The 27,190-nt window shown below is 43.5% G+C and overlaps 2 protein-coding genes across 2 annotated transcripts in view; one reads left to right on the top strand and one right to left on the bottom strand.

The window, feature by feature from the left end:
* The window catches only part of ZSWIM7 (zinc finger SWIM-type containing 7), a 31,454-nt gene extending 26,087 nt beyond the window's left edge, over positions 1 to 5,367 (bottom strand). The window contains exon 1 of the mRNA XM_064270369.1: positions 5,055 to 5,367. Coding sequence (XP_064126439.1) covers positions 5,055 to 5,367 — 313 coding nt within the window. The remainder of the gene's footprint in view (positions 1 to 5,054) is intronic.
* Positions 5,360 to 27,190, top strand: part of TTC19 (tetratricopeptide repeat domain 19) — a 42,076-nt gene continuing 20,245 nt past the window's right edge. Inside the window, exons 1-7 of the mRNA XM_064271858.1 lie at positions 5,360 to 5,537; positions 5,632 to 5,732; positions 7,330 to 7,440; positions 7,892 to 7,930; positions 8,651 to 8,707; positions 9,048 to 9,109; positions 13,421 to 13,515. Coding sequence (XP_064127928.1) covers positions 5,366 to 5,537; positions 5,632 to 5,732; positions 7,330 to 7,440; positions 7,892 to 7,930; positions 8,651 to 8,707; positions 9,048 to 9,109; positions 13,421 to 13,515 — 637 coding nt within the window. The 5' untranslated portion in view covers positions 5,360 to 5,365. The remainder of the gene's footprint in view (positions 5,538 to 5,631; positions 5,733 to 7,329; positions 7,441 to 7,891; positions 7,931 to 8,650; positions 8,708 to 9,047; positions 9,110 to 13,420; positions 13,516 to 27,190) is intronic.

Below are 27,190 nucleotides of genomic sequence, written 5' to 3'. Positions count from 1 at the left end.
TTTGCCTAACCTCCTTCCTAATCTCTTGAAAAGTTCTGTATATTAATCTTTTGTATTCTTCCTCTGGTAATTCCAGGAACTTATCTTCATCCAGAAGATTTCTTGATTATTTGTTCTGGGAGCTTGCTGAAGTCATTGTAGTCTGCCTCTTTATGTGATTTGATATTGACTCGTCTTCAAGCCATCAATAAGTTACTGTATTCATTCTGTTTGCTTACTGTGTTCCAGATTCCTGTTTTATTTTGAAAAGCCCAAATAGGCTGCTCGAGTGGTGTCTTTAAAGCTCTAATGTTCTGTCACCAGGTGGTTAGAGCTGTTACTGGGTATGTGAGCCCAGGAGTCCGTTCACTTTTCTTTTATGGATTCAGCTCAGGTGTCCAGGTAGTCAGTCACCAAGTGTGTGGTGCAGGCTCTCACGTACAGTCCTAGACGAGAAGCGGTGATTGGTGTAGGCACAGGTATCTGGGTGTATTAGGGGTCACATGCTGAGCAAGGCAAGGGGCTGACAACTGCCCCTGAGTTTGTTAGGAAAGCATGTCCCTGTTCCCTGGAGTATGTAGGTGGGTAGGTCTTGTAGCCAGACTATGGGCGCCCAATGCTGTTGGCTATAAGGACTGGGAAGCACCACTTATTCCTGGGCCCATGTCGTGGGTGGCCATGTTTTGTGGGTGGAGCCACCAGTCCTCAGGCCCCTGATGTGGGTAGGTGAGGACTCTGCCCCAAAGACAGAGCAATGTCAGATATCATGAACCTGCCAGTCCACCATATAGATGATACAGTGAAGTTAAGCTTCAGGTATATACCCTGTTGTGCTGTGCTAATGAGGGCCCACAGCTGTTGAAATGGACCCACAGAGGTCTACGCAGGGATGAAAGGCATTCAAAGTCTGGGGACCTCTTATGTCTATGCCTAGACAAAGTAGCTGTTTCTGCCCTAAGTTCTCAACTTAGGGGAGCCAGCAGATTATTTTTTCTCTGTTAATCTGTTCCCTCTCCAAGGCTGTGAGAATGGCTCAGGATGAGTGCTGGGTCCTTCTTCCAGCCCAGGGGATGAAGCTGGCTGGGACCCACTACAGAGCGGGAAGGGAGCAGGTAAGTGGGAGAGAGGTTTTTCCCAAAAGGGTATTTTTGGATCTGTGAGGTAGGTTAAACACAGGTACTTATCTTCTGGTACTTCTCACTTGTTCTGGAGGATTGAGCAGACCCTCTGCCACTAGTTCTGTCCCAATGTGGAAAATGTGTCCCAAACACCACTGCTTGCCTCACCGTGCTGGGACCAGTGGAATGAGCCCGTGGGTGCTGGCTCCCAGGTCTGCCAACTCTTTGCTGCTTCTGAACCATCTCTCCCTGCCCCTTCTGCTCGGTCCGATTCCTCAATTTTGCCTTTGATGTTCAGGGCTCCTAGCTTGTCATATATAGTTGATTCACTTGTTTTTTCAGGTCTTTGTTCTCAATAGAAAACTCGGAAGATAAAGTTGAACAAATTCCCAGGAAGTAGGGAAAATGATGAAATTTGGAAGGGAAGGTAAGTAAATCAGCGAGACAATATAAGACATCCTGTAACTGAATAGCAAGAACGCCAGAACAAAGTTTGGAAAGCAGGAGGAGGACACGTATCAATGAAATAATTTAAGAACGTTTTCCAGGATGGAAGGAAAAATTAGTTGTTTTTTTTTTTTAAGCTTGAAAGGGCCCACTGAGTGCCCACAAAGTGGAGTAAAAAAAAAAAACAACAATCAAAAAACACACCAAACCTCACACTCAAGAACATTATCATGAAGATTCAGAGCACTGGGTGCTCTGAAAGAGATCATTCAGACCTCCAGAGAAAATATAGGTCACATATAAAAACTCGGAGCCATAATGGCTTCAGATTTCTTAAAAGCAACACTAGAAGCTAGACAGAAATAATGCCTTCTAACGTATAATTCAATACCGAACCAAACTATCAATCAAGTATGAAGGTAGAAAGAGGGCTTTCTCAGACATGCAAAGTCTCAAAAAGTACATCCCATACACCTTTCTTCAGGAAGCTACTGGAGCATGTACCCCATAAAATAAGGGAATAAACCAACAAAAAGAAAAATCTTAACATACAGTAAACATAAGGCCCAATATAGGTAAAAAGGATTTCCAGGATAACAGGAATTCCTAGGTGTTGTGGAATAACGTTTGATGAATTGTCTAAATTCAAGAGGGATTGTGTGGAGTAATTTTTTTGTGTGCCCTAACTCAGACCCAGGTGATTGGGCAGTACCGTGTGGTAAGGTAATCCAAGGGGATTGGTCAGTTTTGCCTCAAGAGAGAGCCAATTCCAGAACAGGGGAGAGGAGCCCATGACCATCAAGGAAGGCAAGACCAGGAGAAACCCAGCAGCAGGAGGTGGTGCAGTGGACTTCCCACCCCACAAGAGAGAAAGCTGGGTGCCTTTGGGCAGAGACTGAGGGCCAGGGAAAGGTGAGCACAGCTCGGTGGGAGAGGCTATCCTGGTGGAAGAACTGTATCCTGAGTGTTCCTGAACCTGAATTGTAACTGATACTTCCCTAATAAACCCTGTTATAATTATGAGTATGGTCTGTGAGTTTTGTGTGGCCATTGCAATGAATTATCGAACCCAGTAGAGAGTGCTGTGGGAGGGGTGGCTAGTGTCTGAATTGGTAGAAATGGCCAAAAGAAGAGGTGTTTCTGACCTCCATGTCATAGTTGATCTTGGTTCTCCTTCCCCTTTGCGGGTTAGAGGAAGTCAGACACCTCCCCCAAGCCATTTTTACAGGGATAAGAATCAGTATCACCACAAAGCTGGTTTCTATGGGGCAGTGGTCAGGTCTATCTCTGCCTTCCTACTTCTCCATTATTTCTGACACCAGCTGCTTCCCCACCGTGCTCTACTTCTCTACCGGGTTCGATAATTTGTTGCAATATGTACATACAACTCACAGACCATACTCCTAAGTTATTCAGTTTATTAAAGAAGTAAAAGCCTACAACCTGGGATCAGAAACAACTTGGAAGTAACAAGAAGGACTCAGTATCAGATCATGAAGCACAGCGGCAAGGTATGGAAGGGTCCCAGAGGTGGAAAGGGCACCCCTCCCTTCTTCAGTGTGGGACAACTTCCGACCAGGACAGCTCCCTCAGCTACTCTCTACTGTGGGGCCCCTCTGTTGCTATCCATGGCTCAGCTCACAGCCAGTGTAGCAGCTTGCTCAGATCTCAGCTGCTCTGCTATCAGGCCTCTCCACGGCTAAATCATAGCCATAGCCACCGTAGCAGGTTCAGGATCACTGTCCTCCCACGTGGCTCTGCTCCTCTGCCAGCTCAGCTCTTAGCCCCAAAATCTCTCAATCAGGAGACCTCTAACCTCTGCAGTTTACCTGTTTATATATTCTGATCCTCATTAGTTTCAAGGGGGGGGACCTCCCTCACCAGATAATTCAACTAAACTTCAATTACTCATGAGATGTCAATCAACTCAGGTCTTGTTAATTGCCAGGCCAGACAGAAGTATCAAGTTGTTTATAGCTTATCCAGGAAATGTCAGTCAACCCCAGGAATCTCCTGCACAAAAGTAACAAACCCTCTGGGGTAGAAAACAATGTGGGAGCCCCCACCCCCAAAGTGCTTCTCCAAAGAAGGAGGGCAAAGGTAACCACTCCTCAGGGTTTAGGGGAAAACCCTCCCAAGTTGTTTTTCCTAAATACCAAGACAAAAGGTTGCTAACTGAAAGGCTGGAGGTTTGTGTCTGCCCAGAGGTGCCTTGGAAGAAAGACCTGGTGATCAACTAATACTGGCACATGGCTCAGGGCAATTTTTTCTATTGTCATACAAGACAGTAAGCTTGGTTGGAATCTTTATCTAAAAAACTTACCACTGAAGGAAGGCGGATAGTGAGAACAAAGACTTCGAAATAGTGGAAAACTGTTCTACCGCAAAAAAAGGCGACTCAATGACAGGGGGTTCCTATGAACAAGCCATGAGTGGCAAGGGGCTAAGAGGCCCCATCAAGACTGTCACAGTATATGGATTAACCCATTCAAACAGCTGTTTTGGCATAACTGACACCGTGGCACCCTCAGGGTCTTCAAATCTTAGAACCCCAGAAACACTATTTGAGCTGACAGCACACTGGCTTTCTCCCACCCTTTCTGTAATCAGAACATGACTAACCTAACAGTTTTGACTGAAATGAGAAACAAAAGTTGGCTTACTTTTCTCAATTCTTCAAAAAGTTACCTAGGTAACTCAAACCTTTCAAAGTGCAGTCAGATTTTGAAAACAAAAGCCATCCTAACTCCACTGTATTTACAAAATGACCACTTCCACTTCGGGAGAGCTGTCCTAATTAGTGGAAGCATTTTGACTACAAGTGTTCTCTTATACTAGTCCTTGCTCAGTCATTTTGGTAAGCATAGTCCCAGAGCATCCTCTGCCGGCGGGAAAAAAAGGTACTTCCACAATATCCAGATTTAGTCCAGTGGCGTTGTGCATACATCTGAGTTTTGTGGTCCTAAAATATTTATTTTCCGGACAAAGCGTATGAGAGTATTATCTTTTAAAGTTGGCAGAATTTTACCTGAGGGAACTACGTGGCAAGATTAATGACTGAAAACTTCACCTTGTCTGTAAGTCCCCGTAGCCTCCTGTCGCTGCCACCCTCCCCACCCCACCTGCAGCGCCCCTGGGAGCTCTAGGCACCTCGGCCCCTGCGCGTTTGCCCACTGACCTGCTCGCGCCTGAGGAAGGAGCCCCAGGAACTGTGCCGCTGAGTAAATACTCAGTGAATCTCCCTAAACCGTTTGACTTTGCTCGCCCGAATTTCGCTTTTTTGTTTTTTAAAGGTGAAGCGAAGGTTTAGAACCCGAAGCACAGAGAACTAAGCGAGGGACGGCGCGCGGAGCCTGAGGAGAGAGCCCGCCCCGAGCGCCGCGCAGCTCCCGCCGCAGCCACGGCCGCTCCGGCCGTACTTCGTGCACTCTCCCGCGCCGCCCGGCCTCTCGCCTCCCCGCCCCGAGCGCCGCGCAGCCCCCGCCACAGCCACGCGCGCTCCGGCCGTACTTCGTCCACTCTCCCGCACCGCCGCGGCCATGTCGCTCAGGAGCTCCTCCACAACGGCCGGCAGCGTGACGGACATGGCGCCACAGGCTGCGCCCTTCCCCGGATGCACCGCGGCCGCTACTTGCAGGGCGTCTGGTGCAGCCTTCTCGCGGCCAGCGGGACGGGGCGAGCGAGAGGGACCTGCGTGCGTCCTCCCTCGCCGGGGCCACGTGACCCGGGGGACCGCCCCGCGCCGGGGCCACGTGACCCGGGGGACCGCCCCGCGCTGGGACCCGGCTGGGCTTCCAGTGCGCCGAGGACGCGGCGGGAGCATGTACCGGCTGCTGGGGCGAGGCCTCCTGCGGGCCGCGGGCCGGCGGGGTCGGCACTGCTCGGCGCGCCCCCTCCCGGCGCCGGCAGGAGGCCCCGGGGCCGAGGCGGACGTGCCCTCAGCCCGAGTCGCGCGGCACGGCCGGGTCCCGGGCCTGCTGCCGCTGGTGGCCGGTGAGGGGCGCGCGCCGGGCGGGCGGCCGGGGAGCGGGGCGGCCGGGCCAGCGGGGAGCGGGGCGGCCGCGGTGACCTCCGCCCCTTCCTCCAGCGCTCGCCTGGTTCTCGCGGTCCGCCGCGGCGGAGGAGGAGGAGCCGGACGCGGCGGATGAGACCGAGGCCGAGATCATCCAGCTGCTGAAGCGAGCCAAGGTGAGGCGGCGCCCAGGCCGTGCGCCCGCGAGCGCGTTGCCTCTCCGCGCTGAGGCCCGGCGGCCCGGGGGATGCGCGGCACCCTGTCCGGCTGGCCGAGGTCCGGCTGGCCGAGGGTGGAAGTGCTCACGACGGGGTGGGCCGTGAAGGGGCAGCGGGTGCTGGAACCCTTCCGGCGGGTCAGACTTAGCACCTGCGTAAGCGCTGCGGCCTCAGGTGCAGATGGAGATGGCGCCGCAGGCATCCTGTTCAGACAGGGTTTTAGAAACGTTCGCTGCTGCCGGTGGTATCAGTTAAGTAACCACGCTGGAAGAAATGGCGTAGCGAATTCTGCACAATTTAGTCCTGAAAACACGATTTGGTCTGTGCTTTGTGGTTGTCTTCTAAGCTCTTCCTTTTTTCCTAATCCTTTTCTATTTTCTTTTTCCCTTCTCGCCAGGTTATCATCTCTTCATTGGGTTAAATACTGTCTGGATGCCAACAACGTTCACGTTTTATTTCCAGACCGCAGCGTGCTACTTAAATGACATCTCCACTCTAAGGCCCCAAGTATCTCTCTGACTTAATATGCCCAAAACTAAACTCTTGATCATACATGCTTCTCCATCCTATTCCTTAAGCATTTTCTCTTCAGCAGTGTCCACCCTGTTTCTCAGCCTAGAAAGCTCGTAAAACTTGTGGACTCTTACCACCGTCCTCTAACACACTTACAGTCCAGCGACAGATCTTGCCTCCACTTCCATAATACTTAATACCTTTTCACGATCTCCCCTAGTGTGAATCATCACTGCCGCAGCCTCTTATCCAGCTGTCTTGCCTCCTACAATCTATTCTCCATACAGCAGCCAGAGTGATTTTTTGAAAAATATAAATCATGTCACTCTTTTGCATAAGAACTTTCAATGATTTTCCATTGTATTTATGATGAAATCTAGACTCATTGGCATGGTCTCCAAGACCTACATGGTCTAAAGGAGCCTACCTCACCCATCTATCCTCTCTCCCCATCCAAGTTTTTTTTTTTTTTTTTTTCCCCTCAAGAACCAGGCTCTTCACTCTGTAGGGTCTTCATAATTCCCCACCTTCTGGTTGGGACAGTCTTCCCCCCAACTCCATATTTGGTTGGCTCAGCCCTATCCTTTCTACCTCAGTTTAACTGCACTTTCTTGGAAGTCTTCCCTAATTTTCCCACTTAGAGGAAACCCCTTATTACTCTTTTCCATTGAGTTTTTTCATAGTTGTTATTAGTTACAATTACACTTACGTGCCCTACAGGCTTACCTCCAGCCTACAGGAAGGGAGAAAAAGGAGGTGAAGGACAAGCAATTTCCTTATACGGTTTGAAAATAACTCATTTCGTCTGTCTACAACTGTTGGCCAAAACTTTGTTACACGGTCACACCTAGCTGCAAGGAATGCCGATTCCCTGTCACCCCTGTGGACATAGATCCCTGCAGAAATTCAATAAATGATGAATGAATAGCTTCCTTCTGTGTAGCGGGATGGTACAGGCATAGTCTACTTCTGTCTGGTAGCACGTACGTCCCCTTTTTTTCATATTTCATTTTCTGTTGTTTTGTTTGTCTTCTTTCTTCAGTTGTGCATCATGAAAGATGAGCCAGAAGAGGCTGAGCTAATCTTGCATGACGCTCTCCGTCTCGCCTATCAGAGTGGTAACAACAAGGCCATCACCTACACTTACGATTTGGTAACTCCTCTAACCAGCCTAAGCCACTGATGATGAAGGGTGGATGCAAGAGAAGGCTTGTTAGCAACCCTGCCTTAGGTTCCTGACCTTTAGGATGTCCTAAACTTCGTTTTTAAACTAAGTTTTGTTTTAGTTTTGACTTTTATTGACTTTTGATGTGTCACTTTGAAGTTTCATTCCCAGACCAGAAAGAAACAGTATTAGCGTTTGTTTTTTCAGTGTTGAGTGGACCTAGATTCTGTTTGTCATCAACAAAGTATATCCACATACCTGCTTCCCACCCTGTTGGTATTCCTTGGTCCTAGGAGATTAATTTGTGACATGCTTTTCTCCTTCAACCATTTTTGCAGTTAGAAGGTGAAAGCAAAAGGGAGTCTTTAGCTTAAAGAGTATGGAATAAGTAGAAACACAGTGCTCTAAACTGGAAAATAATTTGTAATTTGCTTTTCAGATGGCCAATTTGGCATTTATACATGGTCAACTTGAAAATGTAAGTAAATTACTTTGTCACATTTTGAATTTCAAGAACTGGTCTCAAGGGAACTGTATTAGGGTACAGGCTGAGGTGCTGTAACAATGAGACCCCGAAATACTGTGACTCAAACAAGATAGTTTATTTCTCTTTGGTTCATTGGTCTGGAGATAGCCTGAAGACTGAATGCAGGTAGGTACCTACTCCATGAAGTAGAAGCCCAGATTCCTTCTCTAAGGCACGTATGTCCTCATTTGCATGGGTGAGCTGGTCACTTGCAGGAAAAGAGAAAGAATGGAGGGGAAGCAGCTTCCTTATAAAATATGATTTAAAAATGGCTCACATTTCTTTTGTCTGCATTTGTTGGCTAAAACTTCATCACGCGGTTACATCTAACTGCAAGGAAGGCTAACCAGTTAAAAATTGAGGGGATTCTGTAAATAACAGGATAGAAGAGCGAATATCAGGGGACATTTTGCAGTCTCTGCCACAGTGGGTTTTGGTGAGGAGTTAATTTCCGAAGATGGTTTCTACTTATCACAGAGTGGTTTGGCATGCACAGAGGATTTGGGGTCCTGGCATAGTAATCTGTTTTCGTATCTCAAGGGTACTGCTCTCTGTGTGAGTGTGTATGTATGTGGTTTACAAGGAACGATGGATCAGACTGATACTTAGAGTCCAGGGTCATACAGATCATGGGGTCTGAGTTAAAAAGAAACCTTTTTTTTATGCTTTTAGGCGGAGAAACTTTTTAAAGCAACAATGAGTTACCTGCTTGGAGGGGGCATGAAGCAGGTAAGGACATTACCTAGGATTGGCTCCCAGCTGAAGCAGTTTTCAAAATATTCTTGCTTCCTGAAATCCCCCCCCGCCCACCAAAAAAAACAAAAATGATCAAAACTTGTGCTTTGGCCAAAAACTGGGGGATTTTTTTTCCTTAAGGCCTGTATAAAAACTGCCCATTTTTCACTAACGCAAAAGCATGGTGAGCTGAGGAATTTACGGTTGGTTAGTTCATCTGAAAGAATAAAGACTGTGGCTTTGACAGCAAAGTCAGTCTAAAAATTAATCTGAAAGGTTTCATGAGGAAATTTTATTTGTCATGAATATCTTTCATTTCTCTTTTTTTAAACAGGAGGATAATGCAGTAATCGAAATCTCCTTGAAGCTGGCCAGTATCTATGCTGCTCAGAATAGGTAATTGTAGTCAAGATCTAGGTGTGGCAGCAGCCAGGGAGTAGTGCTGTGGGCAGAAAAACTTTGACCCTGGCTGTTACAGAATCTTCAGTTACTTATTGGTTACTTTCTAGTCAAAGTGCTTCATTCCTCATCTTTGAAACCCTCAACTTTTTCCGATTTTATGCCTGCTGTTTCCATTAGCCTGCTGAGTGAGGCACACAGTTCTCACAGTTCTGGCTGCATTGTGACAAAGCTAATCAAGTTTTCTGTTCCTGCTTGAGTTGGGCGGTTAATAGAGATCTCTAGCTTAGCTTTTCCTAGAAGAGGAGAGAGTAACGTAACAGCTGCTACATTTTGTTGATCGGCAAACTGGGAAGTTAGGTAGAAAGTTAAATGGTGAGAGAATTTCTGTGGGAGTGTCTCATTAGCAGTTGGAGCAGCTTTTTTTAATTTAAATTTAATTTTATTTTTGGTGAAAATAATATGGGGCAAAACCTCACTCCCATTCCAGTTTCTAGATATAATAATCAGTGATGTTGGTTCCATTCTTTACATTGTGTCAACATTCTTGTCACTTCTGTTCCAGTTGTTTCACTTCGATTTACTTAATCACTTTGCCCCCCAACCTTGTCCTCTGTGCTTTAGAATAGCTGTTGACGGTTTGGTCTTATATAGAAAACTTCTTTTTAAATTCAGTACTCAAGGGTGAGAATCTTTACTCTTTGGGTTAAGCTGTTACTCAGTTTAAAGGTGACTTCAGGGGAGACTTTTTTTTTTTTAATTAACAGTTTATTTTTAGGACAGTTTTAGGTTTTCAGAAAAGTTAGAGCTCCCACATAACTATTAACATTTTGCATGTGTGATATGCTTGTTAAAGTTGATGAACCAACGTTGATACATTAACCGAAGTCCATAGTTGACATTAGGGCTCACTCTTGGTGTTGTACGGTTTTGTGTTTTGATACATGCATGCAATATATCCAGTATTAAAGTATCATACATGAGATTTCACTGTCCCAAGTATCCTCTGTGCCCCATCTATTCATCCTCCCCTTACCTCTGGCAGCCTTTGAAGTTTTCACTGTCTTTGTAGTTTTGCCTATTCAGAATGTTGGAATCACACGGTATGTAGTATCTGGGGGCTGGTTTCTTTCGCTCTGTAATGTGCATTTAAGGGTCTTCCATGTCTTTTCCTAGCTTGAGAGCTCATTTATTTTTATTGCCGAGTAATATTCTACTGTATGGATGTACCCATTTGTTTATCTACTCATCTGTTGAATATCTTGGTTGTTTCTAAATTTTAGCAATTATGAATAAAGTTGCTGTAAGCATTCATGTGCAGGTTTTTGAGTGGACATAAGCTTTTGGCTCACTTGAGTAAATACCTTGGAGCACGACTGCTAGATCATATGGCAACACTGTGCTTAGCTTTTTAAGAAACTGCTCACTCTTCCAAAGTGGCTATACCATTGTGCATTGCCACAAGCAATGGATGGGAGCTCCTGTTGCCCTGTGCCTTCACCTGCACTTGGTGCTGTCACTGTGTTGGATTTTAGCCATTCTAAAAGGCGTGTGTGTTGCTATGACGACAGTGGATGGGGGCTCCTGTTGCCCCGTGCCCTCACCTGCACTTGGTGCTGTCAGTGTGTTGGATTTTAGCCGTTCTAAAAGGTGTGTGTGTTGCTATGACGACAATGGATGGGAGCTCCTGTTGCCCTGTGCCCTCACCTGCACTTGATGTTGTCACTGAGTTGGACTTCAGCCATTCTAAAAGGCGTGTGTGTTGCTATGACGACAATGGATGGGAGCTCCTGTTGCCCTGTGCCCTCACCTGCACTTGATGTTGTCACTGTGTTGGACTTCAGCCATTCTAAAAGGTTTGCATGTTGCTATGACGACAAACAAGTTTCAGAGGAACTTTCAGGGGATATTTTAAATTCAAGGTATGAAGAGCAACCAGGGACTTCTCCAGACCCAATAGGTCCAGTAAGCCTGGATTCTTTAAGAATTTGAAGTTCTGTTCCACGTTTTTCTCCCTTTTTATGAGGTTTCATCTATTGTATTCCTGATCAGAGTGTTCAGTAGTAGCAGCCAGGACTGTCTAGTTCGTACGGCCTCAAGATGGAGGCGGCGGTTGTTCATGTAGGTAATTAATCCCAGAGTCCAGTTCTTTGATTTTTGTGGTTCTTTCTTTTTCTCTTGTTCCAGGTGAATAAGACTGATAGTTGTATCTTAGATGGCTGCATGTAAGCTTTAAAGACTCTAGATGCTGCTTACCATACTGAGGGATAGAACATAAATTTTAAGAACTATATTATGCAGATTGACTAGATTATCCCAGGAGACCACAGCCCTAAGACCCTAAACCAGGAGAACTAATCCCATGAGGTGATGGTTATGTCTAATTAGTATCAGCACCTGGAGCCCCTCCAGCTTTTGGTTGTTATTATTGTATGAGCAGTGTTTTTAAAACAGGTAGAGATTGGAAATACCTAGGAGTGGAGGGGAGACTTTTGGTTAAATAGGACAGGAAATAAGTGCTAGTTAAAGATATTAGATGGGTCTAAGTTCTTATGAAGAAGAAAAAAGGCGGCCAGCCACACAGGAAGGCTTTAGAAAACAATTTGAATGTGTGCCAAAGGCAGGAACACTGATTAGCGAGGCCTGGTGCTTTTCATTCTCTTTGAGTGGAGTTCAAAGAGGAAGCTTCTAGGATAGAAGCAGAGAACTCTTCCAGAGAGCTCTGTCTTGGGGTGAGTTTATAGGAAGACCTAAGACTAGCTTTCCTTAGGTTTTCAGTTGCTGCAGAGATTGGGTGCCAGAGGTTTGCAGGGATATCAAGCACGGTGCTGTAGAAAGAGTGTTCTTTAAGACCCCTGACCCTGGTCCCTACTGCCCTGTTCACCAGGTACTTTGAGCAGGACTTGCTCAGATCTGCATTTCGATTGGACACTAGATAGGCTAGAGCATCTGAGGGCCTTTGACTTTGAATCTTTTGAGGAGCTTTGAGCTTGGCCCATGCCAGGGAACACTGCAGCAGGGATCAAGTCTCCCTAGGAGAAGTAAAAAAAAGACTGGATGTTGATGGGGTATGAATTCCTAGAATAAGAAAAAGAAACACCGAAGAGGAAGACATTCAGAGTTTGGTAGAGGTGAAAACTTGTGTAAACCTGTTGCCGTTGAGTAGACTTCCAACATAGCGACCCTATAGGATAGAGTAGAACTGCCCTGTAGGGTTTCTAAGGAGTGGTGGGTGGATTCAAAGTTGTGACTTTTAGGTTAGCAGCTGAGCTCTTAACCACTGTGCCATCAGGGCTCTGAAAGCTTATGTAGGTGCCGTTAAAATAATTAGCCTCTAAGTTAAGCTGTTAAGCTGTACTCTCCTCAAAAATGTTTCATTTTATTAAGAGAGCATGAGACCAGAAAAGACATGGTTAGGTATTAGGAGGGGAGTTGTTTGTAGACATCTTGCCCTAATGAGGTACATGTTATGGGTAGCCTCCTGCTCCATATTCTGCCTAGATCGGGTCCCTCCTGCCCAGCTTTGGTCTGGGGAAAGTAGGGGAAGCCTCTGTTCCCTTTCTAAGAACTGAGTAGAAGAGTGGGGTCATCATTTCTCTCCTGGCAAAAGCACTTAGAGGAGAGGAGATGAGCTTTGTAATGCCACTTCTGGTAAGAAACTGGAGTAGGAAAAAAGCTGAGCCCCTGGATGGAGAAGGAATTTCTGTCATGTTCCTGTGCATGTGTTTATAGAAACCAGCAGTCGACATTCTGTCTGGAGCCAGTCTGCCTGCTTGGGGTGTCCTCTCCAGTTGGCTAAGAGTCCAAGGCTACAGAGTTGGCTAAATGCCTTCTAGAGCCATAACTAATAGTTGCATTTCTGTGGAAGAAACTTTTATCAGAGACTTTCTTAACAGCTTGGAGGAGTGTAAACATGTCCAGAGACTGAGGTCGGTTGTAGGAACCTCAGCGTGTTCATATTGGCGGCGTTACTTTCAACAATTGTGAGACTTTCACAACTAAAAAAACTGACTCACTTGAAGGAGTTTGTGCGTGGGAGATGAAGACTGCTGGTTATGTCAGCATTCCTAGCTTTTTATGTTTTCGGTTACATTAAGTAGATGACTTAAACAAAAAGCAGCTATTGAGACAATGGCAAATTGACACCCATTAGATGGCAACAGGGAACGGGTAGAGACATCTTAGAAAATTTCCTCTTCTTGTTGTACATTTCTTTTACTGATAACGCTCAAACCCAAGCTGAAAAATGAGGTTGAAAGAGGAGTTTGTGAAAAGGTGAATGGCCAATTGCTGATCTTTGCTTTACAGACAAGACTTTGCTCTTGCTGGGTATGAATTCTGCGTTTCAACTCTAGAGGAAAAAATGGAAAGAGAAAAGGAACTAGCAGAAGACATTGTGTCAGGTAGGAAACCCTGGCTTGTGGACGTCGCCTTTTCTCCACAGAGGGCTTCGCTGCTATGCTGCGAGGAGGGGGACGGTGCCTGCGGTGGGGGAGGGAAGGCAGCCCATTTGGGAAGATAGTGGCTGTTTTTAAGGTCTTAGCAGAAAGTTTGGAGTAAGTTTTTTTTTTAAATGACCATTTTTTTAAAAAAACCCTGCTGACATGCATATTTTATGTTACACTTTAATTAGCTATAACATCTGGAAAACTGGGCAGCAGAAGAGAAAGAACTTCCTTAGTCCAGCTGCCAGTCAGAATGCTAATGAATTACCTTTTGGTCCCAGATGGTCCACCAAGAAAAAAGAAAGAGAGTCCTGTTTTTGCAGGTCATCCTCACGAAGGAGCGAAGATCCCAAAGAATTAAACTAGGAACAGAACGGGAAGCGCAGGAAGCTCTCTAGATACCAACCGCTGAGGTTTCTTCATTTGTTTTGAAGTCTTGGGAATGTTCAGACTTGACTTCTGTTCAGTTTTTGTTTCACACCTACCTCATGCCAAGTGCTGTCAAGACGCCAGGGATACAACAGTCAGTTCTCTTGTCCCTAAAGCAATGTTCCTTGAAAGACTTCTCTGTGTTTAATTTTTATCTTCCCATTTTCTCTTGAACATGCACCGGTTTCCTTCCCCATCGCTGCACGAAAGCCACTTTTGTCAGGGTGACCAATCCAATGGTCAGTTCTGAATCCTCATCTTACGCTATTAGCAGCCTTGACTCAGGTGATCGCTGTCTCCTACTGGAAACACTTTATTCACTTGGCTTCTGGGACACCTCACTGGCCCCTCGCCCCAACCTCCAAATGTTCGTGGGCTTCAGGGTTGTCTTCACCCTTTTCTCTTTCCTATCTACTTTCACAACCTAGGAGATGTCATCTAGTCTCCTGTCTTTAAGTATCAGATTTACATCATCATCCCCAACCCTTCACTTCCCGTGTAGACCGAAGGGCATGATTGTCTTCCTGACACCTTGACTTGAATGTCTAATGGCCGTCCCACATGTGACATGCCCAAAATGGGCCTCTTGATTTCTTTCCCCCCCAAACCTTTTCTCTGCCACTCGGCCCCAGTTGAGTAATCAGCACTGTTGTTCACCTAGCAGCTTTGGCCAGAAACCTAAGAATCATCCATGGTTTCTTCGGCATTCCCCCTCTTAAGTTCATCAGCATGTTTTATGGTGTGAACTGCCAAAATATATCCATCTCGGATCACTTCTTATCCCTTTACCCTGCCGCTTTGGTCCAGGCCTTCATCGCATCTTGCTGGGACTCCTGTGATGATCTCCAGTTTTCCTGCCTTCTTTCATTCCCTAGCACAATCCGCAGGCAGAGTGATCTTTTAAGAACTCAGTGGCTTTGCGTCGCCCTGAGAATGAATTCACAATCCCTCTGTGGACCTTTAAGGCCCTGCGTGATCTGGGCCCTGCCTGCCTCACGTGCATCATATACTGTGACTCTTCCCCTGCTTATTCCACTTCACACCTGGTCTTTTTCTTGTCACTGCATCTCAGGCCCTTTTCAGTTGCTGTTCCCTCTACCTGAGCTGTTCTACTGTATCTTTCCATGGCTAGCTCCCTTCCTTTCTTCCTTCAGGTCTCTGCTCAAATATCACTTTGAGAGGTCTACCCTGACTAAAACAGTCCTCTTCTCCTACCCTGGTATCTCCCTAATCCCTACCCTTCTTTACTTCTCTTCGTCACACTTGAAAGTAGCTGTGTGTGTATCACCACTAAATGTCTGGCTATCAAATAAGTTATTTTCGAACTATTCACGGCCTTGCCGTTTTTTATTTGTAATATTGGCTATAGAATTTTTTAAGAGCACAAAGTTATCTTTTCTGACTCTGAAAGTGATACAAATGCATCAAAGATAATTTAGAAAAGCATTAGAGTAAAGATCCATAATCGTACAAGAAAGAGCTGTTGTTTATTTTTTTGGCGTACGTCTTTCCAATCTTCTTTACCCTGGTGGCGTAGTGGTTAAGAGCTATGGCTGCTCACCAAAAGATCAGTGGTTCAAATCCACCAGATGCTCCTTGGAAACCCTATGGGGCAGTTCTTCTTTGTCCCCCAGGGTCGCTGTGGGTCAGAATTGACTCAACGGCAACGGGGCTTTTTTTTTTTTTTTTTTTTAAATGCTATTTATGTTTTAAGAAACAAATTAGGTGTCTTACTGTCTGTATATACTATGATCTGATCTTTTTTTTTAATTTAGTAATGTATTGTGGAAAACAGTTGTTTATCTTCCAGGCAAAGGAATTCTTGTTGACAACAGCAAGCTCGTTTCTTTTACTTTTTATTTCTTCTCGTTTTTAGATAATACTGTGTTTTTTTGGTGCAAGTGTAATAGCAAAACAAATTCCCATTAAACAACTTCTGAGCGTGTTGTTCAGTGACTTCAGTTGCATTCTTTACATTGTGTCAACGTTCTCATTATTTCCGTTCCAGTTGTTCCCTTCCCATTAACCTGATCTCACTGTCCTCAACCTTCTCATCTGCGCTTGAGAGTAATCGTTGACCATTTGGTCTCATATAGATGATTTTTAAAAGAGCATAGTACTTCAGGGTAATGTTCTTTACTTTATTAGCTAACCTGCTATTTAGCTGAAAGGTGACCCCAGAGGATAGTTTTGTTTAGGATTAAAGAGTACCTCAGGGTAGTAGTCTTCAGAGATTCCTCCAGTCTCAGTGGGTCCAGTAAATCTGGGTGTTTTGAGAATTGGCAGTTATTTGCCACATTTTTCTCTTTTTTATCAGGATCCATCTGTTGTGGTCCTGATTAGAACATTCTGTAGGTGGTAGCTGGACACCATCTAGTTCTTTTGTTCTCAGGGGAGAAGATGCCGTGGTTCCTGTAGGCAGTCCTGTAGACCAGTTCCTTTTCTGAATCTTGGGTGTCCGTCTTTCTCTTTTGCTCCATATGAGTAGGAACCAATAGTAGTATCTTAGATGGCTGCTTGCAAGCTTTTCACACCCCAGACAGTGCTCGCCAAACTAGAATGTAGAAGATAAACTTCATTGTGCCAGTTGACCAAGTTGTCACATGAGAGTTGGCCCTAAGTGTTCAAGAGAACGACTCCCGTGAGATGATTGGTTATGTCTAAGAATTACCATTATCTGTGACCCATTTTTGTTTTATTGTGTATATCTATCATTTTTTTTTTCATCCTATGTTTTGGTGGTGGTTGCAGAATTATACATAACATAGCATTTACCAAAACATTCTTTTTTTCTTTTGTCTGTACAACTTAACGTGGCATCAGTTGCCTTGGTCAAGGTGTGCACGCTTCACCCACGTTTGGTGCTGCTGAATCTGCTGTCTAGAGACTGGGTCTCCCTTCCCCCCACCCTGCTCTATCTCCTGTTGGTTCTGTATGTGTATATATATAATAATTTTATGAAAGTGAGATCGTATGATGTTTGTGCTTTTGTCATTGACTTATTTGGCTTAGCATAATCTACACTGCAGGATATTTTGGGAACTCATCTTTCTTTATGGCCGTGTAGTATTCCATTGTATATAGATACCACATTTTGTTTATCCATTGATGGGCACTTAGGTTTCCATCTTTCGGCTATTGTGAATAGTGCTGCAATGAACATAGGTGTGCATGTCTCTGTTCAAGTCTCTTCTATTAGATCTCTAGGGTATATACCAGGAGTGGAATTGCTGGATCATAAAAACCAAAACCAAACGTTTTGTCCTCAATTCAGTTCTGACTCATAGCAACCCTATTAAAAAAAAAAAAAAAAAAAAATTTTTTTTTTTTTTTTTTTTTTGAGCAATTGCCATTCTGTTTTCCACAGTGGTTGTCCCATTTTACATTCCCATCAGCACTGAATAAGGGTTCTAATCTCCCCACATCCTCACTGGCATTTGTTGTTATTTTTTTTGGGGGGGGTCGTTTGTTTTTATTTTATCAGTATCATTTTAGCAGGGGTGGTGAGGTGGTATCTCATGGTAGTTTTGATTTGCATCTTTAATGGCTAATGTGTTGGCGAAGAATATTGGATAGACCATGGACTGCCAAAAGAATGAACAGATTTGTCTTGGAGGAAGTACAGCCAGAATGCTCCTTAGAGGCAAGGATGGCAAGACATCTCAAATGTTTTAGACATGTTATCAGGAGAGATCAGTCCCTGGAGAAGGACATCATGCTTGGTAAAGTAGAGGGTCAACAAAAAGGAGGAAAGCCCTCAAAGAGATGGATTGACACTGTGGCTGCAGCAGTGGGCCCAAGCATAACAACGATCTGTGAGGATGGTGCAGAACCAGGCAGTGTTTGATTCTGTTGTACCTAGAGTTGCTATGAGTCAGAGGCGACTCAGCGGCACCCAACAACAACAACAATGGCTAATGACAGAGCATCTTTTCATGGGTTTTTTGGCTGCTGGAGTATCTTCTTTTGTGAAGTTTCTGTGTGGGATAGCCAGTTTGGCCAGCACCATTGGTTAAGACTGTTTCTTCCCCACTGAATGGACTTTGACCCCTTGTCGAAAATCAGTTGTCCATAGATGGTTGGATTTATTTGTGGGTTCTCTATTCCGTTCCACTGGTCTTTGTGTCTGTCATTGAACCAGTACCAGGCTGTTTTGATTACTATGGCTCTGTAGTATGTTCTTTAATAATGCTTTGGCTATTCGGAGCCTCTTTCCTTTCCATGTAAAGTTGGTGATTAGTTTTTCCATTTCAGTGAAGAATTTTTTGTAAATTGGGTCAGGATTGCATTATATCTGTAGACCACTTTGGGTAGTATTGACATTTTCACAATATTAAGCCTTCCAATCCATGAGCACAGAATATCCTTTAATTTATGTAGGTTTCTTTTAGTCTCTCATACTAATGTTTTATAGTATCCATTTTTTTTTTTTTTTTAAGTCCTTTACTTCCTGGTTAGGTTTATTCCTAGGTATTTTATCTTTTTAGGGGCTATTGTAAATGGTCAGCGAAAAACCAAGACCCTCAACAAGTTGGATTGACACAGTGGCTACAATAATAGGCTCAAACATAGCAACAATCGTCAGGATGGTGCAGGACTGGGCAGTGTTTTGTTCTGTTGTACATAAGGTCATTAGGAGTCAGAACTGACTCAACAGCAGCTAACAACAGCAACAACGGTTTCTTGATTTCCTTATCAGATTTATCCTTGTTTGTTTGTAGGAACCGAACTGATTTTTATGTGTTGATGTTATACCATACAACGTTGCTGGATAATTCTTTTATTAGATCCAGCAGTTTTCTAGTGGAATCTTTGGGATTTTGTATGTATAGGATCATGTCATCTGCAAACAAAGATAGTTTTATTTCTTTCTTTCCTATCTGTATACTGTTTGTTTCTTTTTCTTGCCTTATTGCTCTGGCTAGGACTTTGAGTACAGTGTTGAATAGGAGTAGTGACAGCGGGTATCTCATTCCTGCCCTCAAGGGGAAGCCTGTCAGTCTTTCTCCATTGAGTATCATGTTGGCTGTTGGTTTTGCATATATGCCCTTAATTATGTTGAGTTTCCATTCTATTCCTGTTTTGCTGAGAGTTTTTATTGGGAAAGGGTGTTGAATTTTTATCAAATGCCTTTTCTGCATCTGTTGAGATGATCACAAGGTTTTTTCCTTTGTTTTGTTTATGTGATATATTACATTGATTGATTTTCTAATGTTGGAGAGCAAGCTAATTTCGGTTACAGGCATTGTTTTGCTAGTTATGTAATAAAGAAAATATATTACATTGTTTTTAATCTTATTTTTTTCTAGAGAAGAAATAAATTCCCCCTAAGTTTACTACTAGTGGTTATCAGGGTGGGAGGGGAAGCGAGAGAGGGAGTCATTGCCTGGCGGGGGGGGGCCTGAGTTTCTGTCAGTGGCACTGAGTAGTGGTGACGGTTGCACAGCACTGTGAACACAGTGCCGCTGAAGTCTACGTGTAAAAGACATTGGATTAGCAAAATAAAACAATTAAAAATAAAGAACTTTCTACTCAGTTTTCAACAAAGCAAATCCATTACCAAATTCACGTGCTTTTATTGGCATGTACTTCAGGTCACGTAAAACTTGGCCCGGGGTGATTTCTCTGTTCCCTGTGTTGTAGATGCGTACATGTAACACCAGAGAAAACGTCCACCCAAAAAACTAAGTGAAAACAGTAGGTTACAAAACAGTATATATAGGAGGAGCCCGAATATCTAAAATACATAGATTAAACACAGGCGTAAAATAAGGGGTGAATGATACATAGCAAAATGTAGAAAGCAGCTATCTCTGGCTGATAGATTTATAAGGAGTTTATGTGTTATTTGTCCTTTCCTCAATATTCTAAAAAATTTTAGAACGAAGTTATATTTTTCTTTTTTAAAACTAATTCCTAATGTTATCAAAGTAGCAGGCATAATATGTAGTGTGAAAAGTCAAATAGTATTTCAAGGCTTAACTTACAAACAGTATTTCTCTGCCGTAGCGCCTCCTTCTCCCCAGCCCCACTCTCAGCTCTGAGCCAATAGAAAATCACTGTTTATTTTGATTTATCATATTCGGAGCCTATTGACTTACTGGTGAGGAAAGTGAAGATTCAGCATAATTTTTGGTTGTGTCTGCATTTTTATGAATGTATATTGTTAGCTGCTGAGCTGAGTAACATGATTTACGTTTACCTTTGTTTACAACCTTTTCTTTCTGGGGTTAATAGTTACTAGCTCTTTTTGGTGTTCGGTTATGTGTATCACAAACTCATCTCTTCACCGTACTACTTGCTTTCTTCAATTCCTAAGCTTTTCTAGGTTCCTGGGGTACACACTGGCTTACTTCTTATTGGCGTGTCTGTCCGTAGGCATTCAGTTTTCATCTTCCTCTGATGTGCTGCTTAGTCAGTTACTGCTTTTCTCTGTTTTTCATCTTCCACAATTTTTTGACATCTTTCATCACCCTTGATTCTTCTCTGCCTCTCTTATCCTTCTGAGTTGATGTCTTTTTCGTCCTTTACCTTTCCTTTTAGTGGTGTTTTGGGAGGGAGTTGAGATAAACGCATGTGTTTGATCTTACACGGTGCATGTACATAGTGGTGGAGGTAGTCCTCGATTTACTGTGTGTTACAGTTACAATGAACCGCACTTAACGACCCTGGTTTTTTTTTGTACATTTTAACCTTAGTGATGTGCACTACATACAGTGTTGCAGCATGTAATTTGTTAATGTTATCATTCTGAGATGTTCATTTCCATATGTTCAATTTTATGATTTTTCAAAACACTATCACATAGCAGACTATGGCCTGGTCTGCAATGAAGTCAGAGTTGCTGTTGGTGTTGGGGGTTGTAACGGATAGAAAGTTGGGCAATGTTCAACTCTAACAACATGAGACAGTTGGATTGTGTACGCACCCCATACCCCTGAAGGCTCTGACCGGTTGTTAGGACACTTACACCGACTTCACCACTGATCAAGTGAATAGTGTGATCTCATTCCGTGTTTCGTACCATAAGAATTAGCAGTTGTCAATTTGAAGCCGAATTGTTCAAGGTTCTCTAACTGTAACACTTGCACTGCTTATACTCCAACAATATGTGTCACAAAGAAGTTGTGCCACTGAAAGTTCTTATCCAGAAAAGGTGAAAGGCTCTAGATGTGGATAGAAAGATGAAGATCATCAAGGCCTGTGACAATGGAAAGAAAGTTGGTGAAATAGCAAATGAGAAAGAACTGTCTTATTCGACCTTTCGACAATCTTTAAGTGTAAGAATAGAATTTTGGAGGCAGTTAAAGGAGCGATTTGCATAAAATTGGTAATTTTCACAATGGATAGGCAGAGGTCAGTCCATGAGATGGAGAAACTGTGGGTGATTTGCATAGACGACCAAATCCAGAAGAATTCCTGTGCATTTACCGGTAATTCAAACAAAAGCACGCAGCCTTTTTGAAGACGGGAAAGAACAGCAAGGAGAAGACTACCCCGAGTACTTACTGCCGACGAGGGATGGTCTCATCACTTCAAACACAGATTGGGCTTATTTAACGTGTGTAACTGGAGAAGCTGGAAGCGCCAATGTCGAAGCTGTTGAAAAAAATTCAAGGATGAGCTGGACAAGATAATACAAGATGGAGAATATCTACCAGAGCAGATTTTCAGCATGGACGGAACTGGCTTGTTTTGGAAAAGGATGCTAGAACAGACGTGTGTTCACAAAGAGGTGAAGTGGATGCCTGGTTTCAAGGCATGTAAAGACAGACTCACACTGCTGCTTGGAGGAAATGCTGCTGGACTTAAATTAAAACCTTTTCTTGTTAACCATTCTGAAAACCCCTGAGCATTCAAAAACATTGACAGAAATAAGCTATGGTCTACTACAGGAATAACTCCAAGGACTGAATGACAATTACATTATTCTACGACTGGTTTTTAAATTGTTTCATCCCAGAAGTGTGTGCCTACTGCCTTGAAAAGAGCATTCCTCTCAAGGTTCTGCTACTACTTGGTAATGCCCCAGGACATTATCATATAGGTGGTCTGCATTGAGATGGGAAAGTGGTGTACCTATTTCTCAATATGACAGCTGTGATTCAGCCTGTAGATCCAGGTACAGTCACCACCTTCAAGGCATACTACTTTTGGGCTACATTTACTCAGGCAGGAGCTGTAACAGATTAAGGTACAGTAACATTACGCAGTTTCTGGAAGAATTAAAATATTTTTCAGTGCATCCGGAACATTGCATCTTCCTGGGAGGAAGTTACAGGAAAATGCATGCTTTGGATATGGAAAAATTTGCTGAGTTACGTGAACCCACTCCAGGTATTTAATCGGGATAATATAATGGGCGAGAATGGTGGCAAAAGTTGTCCATGTGGCAAGAACGCTGAATTTAGAACTTGATATCACTGATGTGGAGCAGTTCACAGATCTCGAAGAAGGGGAATTGACAGATGAGGACTTAATGGATTTTGAGAGGAAGGGTATACTGAAGGAGAAAGAAATAATAGAAGGAGGAAAGAGAGAAACTGAAAAAAAATGTTACAGTGAAAGGATTAGCTGGAGTTTTTCCTAAACTAAATCGGGCTTCAGTGGCTGAAAACATGGACCCAAATGCTGATTGTGCTGCTAAAGTCAACAGGCCGCTTTGGGAAGCAGTGTGATGTTACTGAGAAATACACGAAGAGAAAAAGAAATGACAACTCTCAATAATTTTCTGACTAGCAATGCCATCCTCATCCCCAGGGGTAGTCCAGATGACCCAGAACCTTCCACAAGTGGAGCTGTTACTGCAGCTGACAAGATGCCAATGCCATCCAGCTCTTCTTTGTCATCGGACTAAATTTTTATCATTTGTGTATTTTTTTATGTATGTATTTATGTATTAAAATATATCTGTAAGTTTATATGTAATGTTTCTAATGCTCAAAGACAGAGTGGATTTATAAAGATACTGATAATAAAAGGCAACAGTAATGAAAACTAAAAAAAAAAAAAAAAACTCTGACTTACATCAGTACTGACTTACAACAGAGCTGGTGGAACGAACCCTGTCATAAGTTGGGGACTATCTGTAGTCCTGTCTTCTGTTATTCAGCATCAAGGTGGTGTCCAGATCTGTGTCTTTAGATCAAGATTTCTATGTCAAAAGTACACATTACCCAAAAAAAGGTTTATACACGGGGGAAAAAAAAAGCTTTGATGGTTATGAGGGAGGGGAAAGGTGGGAAAGAGAAATCACTGACTAGATTGTAGGTAAGTGTTAACTTTGGTGAAGGGAAAGACGACACACAAAACGGGAAGTCAGCACAACTTGACCAAAGCAAAGCCATAGAAGCTTCCTAGACACATCCAGACACTTTCAGAGACTGAGTTACTGGGGCTTAGAGCTAGGGGTCATGGCCTTGGGTGACATCTAGGTTGATTGGCATAAATTTTCACAAAGAAAATTTCTACATTCTACTTTGTTGAGTAGCATCTGGGGTCATAAAAGTTTGCTAGTGGCCATCTAAAATACATCTATTGGTCCTATCACATTCGGAACAAAGGAGAATGAAGAAAACTAGAGACACAAGGAAAATATCAGTCAAGAGGACTAATGGACCCCATGAACCACAGCCTCTACCAGCCGGAGCCCAGGACTAGATGGTGCTTAGCTACCACCACCAACCACATGGCAGGGGTCACAGTAGAGGGTTTTGGACAAAGTGGGTGAAAAACATAGAACAAAATTGACATTCACAAAAAAGACCAGACTTTCTGGTCTGACAGAGACTGGAGGAACCTTGAGACTATGGCCCCTGGACATCCTGCTGACTCAGAACAAAAGGTGAGAAGGCAGGAAGGGACAGGAAAACTGGACAAATGTACACAAGGAACCCAGGGTGGGAAGGGAAAGGAGGAGAGTACTGACACATTGCAGGGATTGCAATCAAAGTCTCAAAACAATTTGTGTATAAATTTTTGAACGAGGAACTAATTTGTGCTGTAAACTGTTGCTTAAAACAGGAAATTAAAATAATAAAAATTAAAGGTTTAAAAAAAAAGTAGCACCTTAAGGTTATTGATGAATATTATGAAATTGCCCCTGAAAGGACTATGTTAATTTACATTCCTGGTTCTAATACTTAACTTACGTTGTGATTTTTGTCAAATTAGTTAATCCCTTTGTGCTTTTGATCCTCAGTGAGGGCTTAAGAGTAATACCTTCTCTCACAGGACCCTTATATGAAGTAAATGAGTCAATTTATGTAAAGCATTTAGAACAATGCCTTGTACATAGTAGCAGCTCAAAAAGTTAGCTATTACAGTGAAACCTGTGAGAGCTGGAACTCCACAGGACTTGTTTTTCCAAGTCTCGCAAGTTTTCTGCCTTTGACAGGGTGCTGTCTTACCACTTTTCTATCACTTGTTTTAGTGGGAAATATTTTCGTTTTCCTTCTCTGACAGGTTTCTGCCTTACACAGGTTCTGGCTTTTGCAGGTTTTACTTACTGTATCATCGTTGATGAGTGGAAATGCCAGATTTCACTTGTGCAACTCGTCACAGCCATTAAACAAGAGGTCGAGGTGGGCGAGTAGAAATGTGCCTTTATTTCATTGTGCAAGGAAAAGAACAGTTAGAGCTGCTGCCTCCAAGACTGCTTGCAGGCACCTTGGGGAGGCAGGCTTTTACAGAGAACAGACAAGGAAATTTATCAGGAATATTCGGAATTGACGTTCGAGCAGTCGTCCAGAGTTTGGGAATGACTACGCATTTTCTTTAGACAAAGGTTCAGGCTCCCAGTATGAAGAAAAAGGTTTATTTTCCTTCATTGGCATGTTAAGTCTCTACACAGAGGCAGGGTGTTTATATGTATTTGGCACTTAATGAGCTAATAGGTCACTTAAAGTGCCAAGATGGCGTAGAAAATCTGCTAAAACTGGTTGAGCCCAGCTATGGTTGTTCTGTCTTTATTTTGTCAACGAGAATTTCAGAAAAAATGTGTTGCCTATTCTGCTATGTGTTGGAGGATAAACCAGAGCAGGTTGTTCAGAGAAGTGCTGGGCTGTGAGGCTGCCTGCCTCATTATTGTGTTAAGGCATTGTGCCCCTTCTTCTTAAACTTCATTAGTTTTTATAAACTTTGTCAGTTTGATGCCATGGCATTGATGCTTTAACTATAAAATGATTATGCATTTCTTTGTTAAACAATGAATTTGACCATTTATTGGTTTTTTATGTAAAGATATTAATACTTTGTCCTATTGGTTTTTTTCTTTTTTCCTATGGGAAATGATGGTGTCAGCCCACACCTAACTTCAGGGGGAATAATAAGAATCAAAATCAGCCCAAGAGTGATTCCTATAAGTGCAGATCAGACATACCTCAACTCTTCAACTTTTTTACCATTTCTGACACCAACCATCCCCCTCACGGCACTCTCTACTTCTGGGTTTGATAATCCATTGCAGTGGCCATGCAGAACTCACAGACCGTACTTAACAGCAGAGTGGTTTATTAAGCAAGTAATGGTCCATCTTGGGATTGGGACCAACAGGCTACAACTCAAGATCAGGACCAGGAAGCATGTATGCAAAGTCTGGAAGGCCCCCCTGAAGTGGAGAGCACATCCCTCCTTTTTCAGTGCAGGACAGCTCTCTCAGCTTCTTTTGGCTGTGCAAGTCAGCAGGTCCTTCTCTCTGCCTCTTCTGGGCTGGCCACCTCTGGCCCTGCTGCAGGGCCCCTTCTCAGTCTTCAGTGTTACAGCCCTTGACTCGTGTTATGCCTCTCCCTCTGCTGCTGCTTTCTTCTTATCTGCGAACCTCTGTGGTGTTGGCTGCATATACAGGCAGTCCCCGACTTAGGACATAATCAAGTTATGACAGGCCATACTTAACGACTGTCCATTTTTTTGTACATTTTATCGGTAGTAATAACGTACTACGTACGGTGTTGCAGTACGTAATTTGCTGATGTTAACATTGTCAGATGTTCACTTGCACGTGTTTAATTTTATGATTTACTGTGACATATTTGAAGAAAAAAAGGACCATACAGACAGCTCTCACCAATTTTCTGGCTAGAAATGCCATCCCCATTCCCAGGGATGACCCAGATGATCCAGAACCTTCCACAAGTGGAGGGAGTTATCACCACAGGTGACAAAATGCCACTGTTGTCCAGCTGTCTGTCATCGGAATGAATTTTTATGATTTGTGTATTTTATGCATGTATGTATTAAAATACATCTGTAAGTTTATACATGCGTTTCCAACCCCTAAAGACAAAGATTGGATTTATAAAGGTACTAATAGTAAGGCAATAGAGGTATTCGACTTAACGTTAGAGCTGATTTACGATGGAGTTGCTGGAACAGGACCCTGTTGTAAGTTGGAGACTACCTGTGTAATTAAGCTCCTGGTCAGTTTCAAGGCATGGCCCCCTCACGAGGGCCTCGAACTGACCACTCACCTCTCAGGAGGCCACAGTTACTTTGTTTGCATCGTAGGCTATAGTCGCTTCATTTGCATAAATACACTGACCAATTCCTGCAAGGTGTGGAGGATAGGCCAATCACAGGGCCAGACAAAAAGTATCAAACCATCAAGTTTATAATTTACCCAGGAAATGTCATTCAACCTGGACAAAAGTAACAAACCCTCAGGTAGAAAACTTGGGCAAAGGTTAACTTCTCTGGGCTTAGGGGAAAAATTTCTCAAGGTGTTTTTTCCAAAGAACCAAGGCAAAGGGCCACATAAAAACTCATTTTGCCATACCTTACTCGCATTTGGAAACCCTGGTGGCGTAGTGGTTAAGTGGTACAGCTGCTAACCAAAGGGTCAGCAGTTCAAATCTGCCAGGTGCTCCTTGGAAACTCTATGGGGCAGTTCCTGCTCTGTCCTACAGGGTTGCTATGAGTCGGAATCGACTCGATGGCACTGGGTTTGGTTTTTGTTTTGGTCCTTGCATTTAGAACTTTTTTTCCCCCTTTTTTTCCAAATAAAAAAGGTCGTTTGCACAAAATAATTTGTGGAGTTTAGAGAACAGCCCAAGATCCACCATTACCAGCACTTTTGAAGCGCTGTGTATGCCTAGCCCCGATCCTGTCTACCGCCTACATAGCATGCTCCTGAATTTGGTCTTTATCATTTATTTGCTTTTCTTTAGTTATATTTCTGTATCCCTTAAGAAGGTATTATTTAGTTTTT

The sequence above is a fragment of the Loxodonta africana genome, chromosome 18 (genome assembly GCF_030014295.1).
Source record: "Loxodonta africana isolate mLoxAfr1 chromosome 18, mLoxAfr1.hap2, whole genome shotgun sequence".
Lineage (NCBI taxonomy): Eukaryota > Metazoa > Chordata > Mammalia > Proboscidea > Elephantidae > Loxodonta > Loxodonta africana.
The sequence above is the reverse complement of the archived record's forward strand: the minus strand, read 5'-3'. Positions and strand labels throughout refer to the sequence as shown.